The 11,745-nt window shown below is 38.0% G+C and overlaps 1 protein-coding gene across 2 annotated transcripts in view; it reads left to right on the top strand.

Moving 5' to 3' along the window:
- The window catches only part of prex1 (phosphatidylinositol-3,4,5-trisphosphate-dependent Rac exchange factor 1), a 116,217-nt gene that overhangs the window by 21,636 nt on the left and 82,836 nt on the right, over positions 1–11,745 (top strand). For both annotated transcript variants that reach the window (XM_015399284.1, XM_015399283.1), the window contains exons 2-4: positions 2,093–2,158; positions 3,690–3,812; positions 11,103–11,207. In XM_015399284.1, the coding sequence (XP_015254770.1) occupies positions 2,093–2,158; positions 3,690–3,812; positions 11,103–11,207 (294 nt within the window). The remainder of the gene's footprint in view (positions 1–2,092; positions 2,159–3,689; positions 3,813–11,102; positions 11,208–11,745) is intronic.

Genomic DNA, 11,745 nt, shown 5'->3' with positions numbered 1-11,745 from the left:
TTCACTTTATTCACGAAATGCAACGGTTGGAGCACCTGCTTCCTTACGACTTTAAGCTTTACCTGTTTTAAAATTCTGTAAAGAATTCTTTTGAGATCCCACTTTTGCCCAGGCTAGAAATGATGTAGTGTTTAGTATCACTTGATACGAAACCCTTGTCATGTAAAAATATGTTGCTATTTTTAGACTGCTGCTCATAAGCTCTCTGAAATATCAGTCTATCTGCAATGATTTCATATTGAAGCAGCTGTTGTGCATAGATCGAATCACCATCGTCATCATTTATCACCTCATATCACTTATGAGCAATGGCCTTGTAAATATATGTAGCTAAAAGTTTGCAGCTGTAATCTGAACTGTTGTGAATTGTTGAATTTCATTTTAATGAAAAACAAGGAAAATGCACCTGAGTCACCAGTTTTATCTAGAAGAATTGATCTTAATGTGATATGGAACTCATCTTTCCCTTATCTGTTGCTTCTTGCTGCTCATCAGCAGCTCTTCTTCATTGCATTTTTTATAGAGGAGATATTAATTTGTCTGTTTGGGCGTATTTATACATGATATTGGTTTTGTTTGGTGGGGATACTAAAGGATAATCTGTCATTACTCTCAGTTTTAGCAGTTTAGTATAATGAGCATGCATTTAAAGCAACCAGCCACTGGGTGTGGACCTGAGTAGATACGCTGACAAATGGGGGCGTGGTGACCTAGTGGTTAGAGAGCAGGGGATTTAGCTCTCCTGCAAAGGCTGCAAGGTTGCCGGTTCAAACTTAAAACTGTTAGTCTGAGTAAGAACCTTAACCTTAGGGTGCTTCCTGAACGATGCAAGGTGCTCACTGCCCACTAAGAGGAAGAACACAGCTAAGATCAGATCATTTTGCTTGGGTTCCTTTATAAAGCTGAATGACAAATGAGGAAGGATGTCCTGTTGAACAACCACCTGATGGCTACACCACAGCAGTGTTTACCTAATGCTGTGAATCATTACTGATATCTTATATGCCTTTATCAATGGTTTCTCAAACAAACTACTTTATTAGAATTTCATTCTGGTTTTAATGCTTCCTGAAGGTATCGGTTTGGATAATATCCAATAGGCAGAATTGCCTTGACTTCCTTCTTTCATTCCAATTTGGCTGAAGTTTTAAATTATATTTGCTTTCTTCATACCTATATTTTCTTTTTTTGTATAAACAGATAAAAGTGTAAGCAATAATAGATTTGGATAGGGGTAAAAAGGTCACTAACACCGAGCCCCATTGAAATTGTTGTATATTCTTTGTTGAAATCATCACTTTGTTGTTCTTATTCATCCATAATCCGCCATTATACTGAATTTCAGCCTTGGTGCATTTAAAACCAGGAGCCTGTCAGATGAAGAGAGATTCATGAATAAAGGTTTGCTGATGGGATCCATGGCCTGTACTTGGTGTCTGGAGATTGGACAGACTGGAGCAGGTTGAGTCTGTCAAACAGTGTGATAGAGAGAAATGAGGAAGATCAAAAAGAAAAATAAGCTGTTGGCAGATTCACTTCCTGTCTCTTTACAGTTTTCTCTCTCTCTTTGTCTTTTTTGCTTTTTTTTTTAAATAACTGCGGTTCTGATTGGGTGGCGTCAACGAATCGGCATATGATTCAACTTGATGTGGAACTTTTCGAGCTATCTTTGGTTGCATGGGCTGCAAAAAGAAGCAACTGTTTTGTTTTATTCCTCAAGACTTAATGCTCAGGTGCATCAGCTCCACTTCATGGATGATCAAGCTTTTGGTGCTTGGGGGGGCTTTCAAGGTGTTTATTATAAACTGGATGGTCCCATGACACCAAAGGGACAGTGATGCAACTGCTACAAAATGTTCTGTAAAAGACGATTCTAAATATGTGTATTTTCCTGCAAAGCATCTGACAGAATGTGTTTGGTACAGTATCTATTTCCTCAAAAAGAAGACATGCATCCTACATCTGAAACTTCAACTTCCTCACCATGAAATCCGTCTTGTTTTGTTTTTAGTGCCCCATGCATCTCCTAGGCTGCTCAAAGCTCCCAAGTAGTTTCATCAATGTAATTTATTTTTATTTTTTTCCTCCACAGGCTTTTTTGCACAGGATTAGACAAATTCCAGATGACCAACAGTGTCTTTCCCCTGAACATGTTAAGGTAAGACTCGTTGAAAAGCAAAAGATAAAATGTAAAATTGAGGTGCATCAATCATCGGCCTCAAATCAGAATCAACCACTTCTTCATAATTCTGTTAAACAAATGTGTTGCATGTAAAAACTCTGATAAACACATCAGTCATGTCCATACATATTACCGTATTTTCCAAATAAAGTGCACCTCACTATAAGCTGTGTCCACTAAATCTTTTGAAAAAACTGGAAATGTACATACATAAGCCGCACCAAGCTATAAGCAGCTGATAACTACTGAACTGTCCCCCTCCAAACCTGTAGGGGGAGCTCTACATATAGGGACAAAGAAGAATGCTAGCTCCCCTTAGCTTGTTAGCTCGCAGCATTAATACCTTCTGTTGAAAGATGGGGCTTCGTCAGCTCTTAATTCCAGCTCTACAGGAGTAAACCCCAGTCTCTACATTAGTTCAGCAGCTTTAATGCGGCAAATGTAAAAATATGTGAATTCTGGACATTTGTTTCCTGTCATGCGTGCTGCTAGCACGATATTGTGCTAAATAAAAATTAGTCCCTTATTCTTTCATTTCCAATTTTGACTTCCCCGCTGGCACTTAGGAAAAATAAGCCGCATAGTTCAAAGCGTGGGAAAAAATTGTTGCTTATAGTCCAGAAAATACGGTAATGCACTTGTTTGAATGCCATAAAAAAACAGATGATGGCATAAAAACAGCGATAATGTTAATTAGGGTTGTCACGATACTAAACTTTTCAACTCGATACCGATACTAAGTAAAATATTCGATACTCGATATCCTTTTCGATACCACAAGAATAAAAACAAAGACTCTAAAATTCAACAGAAATATTTTCATTACTGAAAAAAATACAATAAATAAATAAAAAAACAATAAGAATAATATTTTGAGGTTGTGTGCTGTGCACAATATTAAGCAACCCGGGTAAAAAACTTACAAAATTAAAATTAGGTGTTCCTTCCTTGGCTATGTTTTGTAGACATAACAATGACTCTAGCCAAACCGTTAAACAAAAATAATTCTCAGTAATAAGTCTGAAACTGAAAAATGCACAGAATTATTCAATCACACAGTGTTCAGAAAGTGCATTTTCCACTATTCTGCACTTTAGATGGCTGTATCGATACTTTTGACAATGAGTATTGTATCCGGAAACAACTCTTCAGTATCTATACTTTTTTGAGTATCGATACTTTTGACAACCCTAATGTTAATATTCTCTTATATGGGATTAAAAAATATGTACCCCATCTGAAGGACCTGCAGTTTTTTCAATATGTCATACTTCTTAAAAGAACAAAAATCTGCAGCGAAAATTGGAGTTTGCTAAAAAAAAAGTTTATTTTTAAAAATATACATCAATTTCTAAATACTTGGATGATACATTCACCAGATTAATTTTATCTTCTTGTATCTGTCAACCATCTAATTCCCTCTCCCCGTCCCGCCTTTCCGTATCCCACCTTCCTTCCTTTAAATCTCCTCCCATCATATCATCCTTTTATTTTTTTCTCCATATAGATCCTGTTTTCAAACATCGAGGACATCCTGGAGTTGCACAAAGAGGTGTTGTCCGCAGTGGAGGCCAGCTTGCACCCCGAACCCCATCCTAACCACTCGCTGGGTCACGTGTTTCTGCAGTTTGTAAGTGCAAATATCAGAACGCTGCTTAGATGGAGAAGCATGCAGTTCACATACCTTAACAAAGCCCCTTAGAAATAGAAATAAAACACAAACTATTTTCACGGGCCAGCCGTAACCACAGATGCAGGAAAAACGCCTGCTGTGAAAATACCCTTATAATTTCTCTATTTTTCCCTTATAAACCCCCTTTTTTATCTAATGGTCCCAACAACCACCACTTTTACATGTTTCTCTCAGCATGGCTCTGGTTCTTCATCAGTTTATGCTTCTACCTTCTCCCTTTGTTACTCCATCACTACCCTCTCTGCGGCTCTAACACACACAGCAATCCACCCTCCCGGCTCCCCTCTGTATGAACTCGCATGGCCCCCGGGAACAAACAAAGAAGGGTCTGTGTCCGGGGAGGAAGACATGGTGTGTCCTCAGAGAGGGGGACAATGTTTCTGCTGGTAGCACTCAATCTCAAGCTCCGTATTTCTCTTCCCCCATTTGTCCCTCTCTGATAATCTGTCTTCAGTTCACTTTCACCAAGGCACAAAATACACCAGCATCAGTATTCCCTGCCCGGCGACAGGATCACAGGCAAACACAGAGTGGAGTTTTAGTTTCTTAGGTGCAGCATACTGAATCACAGGGAGGGGAGTTAGCTGTTGAAAAACATCTACGAAACTGAAACTTAAGCGTAAATGTCCCCTTTTCTGAAACTCTCCTACCCTTATGAAATCATTTCTCAGTCTGAAACAACCTATGCCTGCTTGTGGCACGGATGACATTTCATCTCTGCCACAGATTTAGCTCATTGAGATGTACCTGCACACGTGTGCGAGCCGTAACCGTGCAAGGCCAAGTGTCAGGGTGCAGGATTGATTAGCTGAGCTCAGCGTGGGTTTTCTCACTCTGCTCTCAGATTGAAAATAGAAAAAAAGAAGAGAAGGAAACTAGCAGGGGGAGTTGGAAGTGAATTAATTTTACTTAAACTGAAATGAAGGTGATCTTTAGTTAAATATCTGCATGCATTGCTCAATTAACCTAATTCAGGGGTTTGAAGTGAGGTTATGTTAAAGCAGTGGTGTGATAATACATCAAACTATTAGATGATATTTGGCCAAGGGCATAAAACATTAACAGCATTTGTTTTTACTGACTGAATTATGTGAAGCCCATGACACTTTTAGCATCTTTAGCTGATTAGCTAGCTGCCAAAATCTAATGCCGCTTGATTCTCTTGATTAGTGGACTGGAAATATCCCACAATGCACCTTGAAAAGTAGTGATCATTGTCACTACCTGATCCGTCCTGCGCATGCGTAAACAGATATACAACCGGGTGTCCATAAATAATGTAATTATGGTACTCAAATGACTTATTTCTATCCTTAACTCACTAAAGAATGCTAATACAGATCTATAAAAATAGGTTTTTTGACTTTTGCGAGACAATTGTGTTGCTTTTTACATTTTCTTTGTTAAACTGCTTATGCGACGTCATCATGGGGCATGCTCAGAGCAGTTGGGCAAAATATGATCAAACCATGTTTATCTGCATTTTAGTTGTTTCTTTCCTTATATTATACACTATATACCATACCTTAATGTTAAGAATAAAGGAAAACATAAAACTCAAAAAGACTAGATTTTTAAATCCAAATCTGAAAAAGTTAGCTACCGGAAGTAGCGTAGAATCCCATTTCTGGTGCAGATCCGACAGAGACGAGTGATAAAATAGGAGGATTTTAAGGCATTTTTTTTCTCAGGAAATGCATTATTAACCTTTATCAGATTATATTTTTGTACTCTTACTATTTTAGGGAAGGGTAAAACAAATAAAATCGAGGATGACCTGCATGTATAGCTGGATACGCAAATGAGCTGATGGCGCATGTGCAGGACGGATTGTTCTTCCAGGATGGATCGGGTAGTAACAATCGTACATGATCACTAGACGAGCAGATATATCCCAGAATGCAATGCGAGAGCTCTTCTCACAAAGCATCATGGGATTTGTTGTGGCAGGCAATAAAGATCAAAGATGGTGCCAGTACCGTGCGGGGAGGTGGAGTTACAGTGAGCGATAAGTAGTGATCATCTGTCCGAACGGTCAGTTAACTGAGTTCACCATAATATCCACTTTATAGTCACCACTCTGTGTTGTGATTGAGGGATCTAGGGGGGACGTTCGGACACAGCCTCTGTCACACAACCTTCCTACAATTAGGAACTACTTCCTGTCCTGCTTCAAAATAAGAGACTCAGACATAGATACATAGTTGTCTAGCTTAATTGAACATCTTTTAGTCTGGGCTCATATCATTAGCTTCGACCAAAAAAAACAATTTAGTAATTAATCGGACACAATTATTTTAGCTTTTGTAATATGTTTTTTCTTTTGAGCCACAAGCTGTTCTTACACTCCTGAAGATGAGCAGGAGATATGTTAAAGCGATTCATTTCTCAAAAACACTGTTGCTGTTTATGAAAAAACAACCGTTATAACCCACAAAGCATCATCATCACTTTTATTAATTTACTCAGAAATCTTATATTATTTCCATGGAAAACAGAAGTAAGATACAGTACCTGGATGGTTGTCCTGTTGTGTAAAACATACTGAGAGTGTGATGTTTTGGTCAAAATAAATGTCTTTAAAATGAAAAGCAACAATATTTTAATGCTTTAACTTTTTCAAAATGTTTATATGTTGGTTTTGCTGCTATTTTGACCAAAATGCTTTACATGTTTTGTTCCCACATTGAAAAATAGTTTATGGCGCAGTGTGCTCTACCTCCACTTCCATGTAAAAGATCTTTAACTTCTCTGGAAATCATCTCCCTTGAAGTACAAACGTGACCACATTCCCTGAAGTAGAGTTTGCTTCAAATGCTCTGAAAGTTTTTATTTTCTAGTTTTTAGTTTAATTCAATTCAATTTATATATATAGCGCCAATTCACAACACATCATCTCGAGGCACTTTACAATTCAACCAGATCATACAGTCAAATTGATTCAAAGTTTTCTATCCAAGGAAAACCATTTGATTGCATCGACTCATTGACTCAAAGGCAATCCCTCACACTAAGCATGCTTGTAGCGACAGTGGAGAGGAAAAACTCCCTTTTAACAGGAAAAAAAATCCAGCAGAAACAGACTCAGACTCCCTCCTTTAAAGCTAGATGTTGCATCTATATTAAATGAGTTTAGAAAAGGGAGCTATCTTCTCAGAGGAAGGATTTAAACAGCTTTTAGACTTTTTATAGAACCTCACTTTAAATATCATGAATTATCCCTGTGATTATTTTTAAAGGTGTAAAAAACACAATTTATATATACACATACAATTTATTTTAAAGGCTGAAATTTGGTAAATTGAATGACTTTGTTGTTCAGAGGTCAAGGTGAGTTTCTTTGTCCTGGCCTTTGAATGGGTAATCTCAGAAACACCTGGAGGGAATTTCAATACATCTGAAACACACGTCTGGTTGAATCAACCATGATATGATTGGATTTCTGAGGACAAAGGTCATTCAGGCTTCAAAAAACCAATTTTTGGCCTTAATTTAGGATGTCTAACCCTTATTCATACAAAACAAACAAAATCAAATGGACTGAGTATTTTTTTTTTTTTCTGGTCTGTCTTTTTTCCCCCCATTTCTGTATTTTGCCGGTTTGGAATGGGATATTTTATGACCAATTCAGAAGTATAATTTTGTCTTTGGCTCTTTCTCCTTGTAGCAACCAGAAGTTTTTGTTTTTTGCAACAAACGGCATCCTAAAGATTTCAGGTTTTTCATTGAACAGCTTCCCACACAGCACCTTTTTTTTCTTTCATGCATATCCATTACACTTCCATGACCCTTGTCTCCTTCAACACTGACACCTCTCGGCCAATCGCTCGGCCCCGTCTGGCGCCCTCCAGCCGTGGCCCTTGACCTCCACCAGAGGTCAACACCATGACTGGGATTTGATTAACCTCCTGCATTGTTCCACAGCCCCACAGTGAGGGAAGAAAACGGAAGATTTATTGCTATTTGAAGTCATATGCTGGGAGGCAAATTTAGCACAATCAATGGTTTAGTTATTTGCAGTGCAATCGTCTGTATAAAATAATAACAATTATCTTATCTGAGGAATCATCTTTTCTTTGCCCGTTTTGCAAGCAGAAATATATACTATGAAATGCTCTGCTTTGGGACATTTAGAGAAAACAATCATCTTATTATGCATTTTCTAAATTCTCTGAACTACACCCAGTATGCTCTGACTTGACGTGCTTCCCTGCTTGATCCCACTCTCCCATCCAAGTCTCCAGAATAACATTCCAGTGACTAAGAATTTAAATACAGATTTGTTTATCAAAGGAACAACCAAAGTCTTTGAGATATTCTTGGCACAAATGACGTCTTTCATAGTGGTCTTGAAGTTCAGGAATAACTGCAGAAATTAACTATCAAGTGTTTTTTTTAACCCTGGTCTCACAAATAACCTACTTTAAGGGTTCCTGAATTGACTATTTAGCCATTGCTACCCATGGTAGGAAATGCCTTATCATGGCTCTACCAACAGAAGTGCTATTTTTGTATGTATAAAGGTCCAGTTATAAAGGATGACTAAGTGTAATTGTAATGGCCATTGCCAGGATGATAAAAAAAAATGTTTTTAATTATAACACAAATTGAAGTTTTAATGCCAACTTAAATCTTAGTAGCATGTAACCACTGCGTTATTATTTTATTGCTGCTGTGGTTAAATTTAAAACATGTCTGACGTGTTCAGCCATCATCTAAGCAAGAGGTGGTGACGTTTTGTAGCTATTATTTCCAAGATTATCACACTTTCATACCAGAACAAGCTTTAGCAATGCCTGTTTTATCATGCAAGGTGCAGAAACGCTGGCCCGTATGAAACTTGAAACTTTTTGTACTAAAATTCATAGACATTCTCTCTCCCACTTCTCTTTTTCTGTTTGGTGTACATCATAGTGGAAATGAATAAACAGCATCCCAAAATGCAACACTTCCTCATTTTTTATGTTAGATCATGCATCATGCTGTGCAAAAGGAAGGCAAAATAGCAACTGATGCAGAACCTTTTGTCAGACTGGCCTTTTAGATTTAGTTACAAGGTGAAATACAACACCTAAGCCCGTGAAAACACGCTGGAGCTTCAAATGTATTATTAAGGCAGCAGAGTGTAGGAAACGGCACAAGCATCCTCTACCAGCTGAAACTAAACACACAACCTGTTGCTTGTTAAAGCCCATTATCCAGTCTGAAGTGTAGGTGATTATTAGGATGTGAAACCATGTGCAGAATGGATTTAATCTTGACGTCTAGAAACTGAAACTGTCATCTGAAACAACCATGTAAGTGAAATCCAAACCGGCAGGTGCTCGGCTGCTGCTTTCAGCTTCAGCAGCAATACCCCGGCCAGCACCATGGTTCGACCTATGATAAACAATATGACAAAATTCAGTCCCAGCCAAACATCTCAACTGTAAAGATAGGATAACTTCACAATAAGACATTTGGTATTTGATCTTTACAGCAAGCTTTGAATTAGGGTTGGCTTAAAATGCTCTGAAAGTTTTGATTTCCTAGTTGTTTTTAATAGTCTTGTCCCCTTTTCAATTCAATTCAGTTTATTTATATAGCTGCAATTCACAACACGTCATCTCAAGGCACTTTACAGTTCAACCAGATCATACAGTCAAATGGAATCAAAGTTTTCTATCTAAGGAAAACCAGCTGATTGCATCGACTCATTGACTCAAAGGCAATCCCTCACACTAAGCATGCTTGTGTGAGCATGCTTGTGGAGAGGAAAAACTCCCTTTTAACAGGAAGAAACCTCCAGCAGAACCAGGCTCAGTGTGAGCGGCCATCTGCTGAGGCCGACTGGGGTTCAAGGAGAAGCAAAGATACGGAAAGCAACTGTAAAAGGCGGCCCCGTCCAGGAAACACACAACTCCCATGTCAGAGGATGAAGAGAGCACATCCAGTTAGTCACAGTCAAAGAAACCGGACTACACTGAAAAACAGGCCGATCTCCAGCATCTATAAACAAAGGTGTTGATGGCAGCAGCACAGCTGATATCTGTCTCCAGGATGGAGTCACAGCCAAACAGGAACAGACAGGCTTTGCCTTGTCTGGTATTTTGCAAACCAATAAAGCCTTATTGGTTTGCAAAATATGCAAAAACATAAAGAACTCCTCCTTTCTTGTCAAAAAAAAGTTTCTAATTTAAGCTTAAATGGGTTAATTGAAAGTCAAACAAACTCAGATGGGCCTTTTTATAAATGGTCACATTCATAAAGTGAGAGAAACTGTTTTAAAGGAGCGAGAACTGCTTTTGCACACTCAAATGTGAAGATTAAACAATTTTTACTGCACAGGTAGGACCAAGTCTGGCAGAAGATCCTAGCCTAAAGACAACACATGTGTTGCAAATCCACAGACAGCATCAAGCTCATGTTATACAAACCTAGCAGAAATATATCTAATGGCTTCAAATTGATGCCAGTATGGTAACGTCTATTTTACCTGATTTTGAACTTTTATGAATTTGATATTAATGGCTGTCCAAGTCAAATCTGACATCTTTTTTTTTCTTCTTTTTTTGCTAATTAGTCAATCAGAAAACCACAACAGCCAATTCAGCATGATCAGTGTACCCACAGCGACTTTGCCGGGGTTCTATATTTTGTCAGCATGTATGATCACATGACTTGTATTGAGTGTGGGAATTTTACATCTCCATGTTTCTCAGTACATTTTGTCCTAAAGCATACTTTTATGTTGGTTCTATGCTTTTGGTAGGAAAATTCAAAACAGGAAAATGTAAGTTGTTTTTTTCATCTCCTTAACAGGACAAGAACTCCTGGAAAAAAAACTCCAACGGTTTCGATTTAAACCCTTTTTTGTTTTTTTGTGTTGGAAGAATTGTTTGGTCAAATCTTAAACATTAATCCAATGGAGATTTTTGTTAGTGATTTATTAAGGTTCTCTCTGTCAGTGGATGCTCTCCATCCAGGCAGACAGAGCTTGAGAAATACGTGCACAAACTGTTCCTTAGAAAACTTGCAGCTGCATCTGCAGCAGAAGTGTCCGACTCAGGGGCCTGAATACAAAAGGACACTTTTCATATTCTCATTTGCGAAGCACTTTCTGAAAAGCATGTCTCCTTTTCCATCCTCTCCGTAGCCGATTCTTTTGAGCTGTAAACTAGCGACTAAAATATGCTCTCCTTATGTCCCTAAGGGGGAGTTTTAAAAGTGTTTTCTTGCTTTTTGCAGAGGCAGAGTTTCTCAGTGTATGGCGAGTACTGCAGTAACCACGAGAAGGCTTTGCGGCTTCTAATGGAGCTAAACAAGATTCCCAACATAAGGACATTTCTACTGGTAAGATCTACTTACTTCTTTCTTTTCAAATCTTTGTCTTTGTTCTTACTTTTACTATTTTGACTGTAGCTCTTTCCAATATGATGCATCTCAGTTAAACAGACGTGTTTTCTGGGTCCAGTGCAAACAATGGTGCTCTATGTTGGTCTGTAAGCACCCCAGAGAAAATTAGCTATATTAGAGATATATATATATATATATATATATATATATATATATATATATATATATATATATATATATACACACACTACTGTTCAAAAGTTTGGGGTCACATTGAAATGTCCTTATTTTTTAAGAAAAAGCTCTGTACTTTTCAATGAAGATAACTTTAAACTAGTCTTAACTTTAAACAAATAAACTCTATACATTGCTAATGTGGTAAATGACTATTCTAGCTGCAAATATCTGGTTTTTGGTGTAATATCTACATAGATGTATAGAGGCCCATTTCCAGCAACTATCACTCCAGTGTTCTAATGGTACAATGTGTTTGCTCATTGGCTCAGAAGGCTAATTGATGATTAGAAAACCCTTG

The sequence above is a fragment of the Cyprinodon variegatus genome, unplaced genomic scaffold (assembly GCF_000732505.1).
Source record: "Cyprinodon variegatus isolate N-32 unplaced genomic scaffold, C_variegatus-1.0 Scaffold1002, whole genome shotgun sequence".
Lineage (NCBI taxonomy): Eukaryota > Metazoa > Chordata > Actinopteri > Cyprinodontiformes > Cyprinodontidae > Cyprinodon > Cyprinodon variegatus.
Note: the sequence above shows the minus strand (reverse complement) of the source record. Positions and strands in the feature narration are given on the sequence as shown.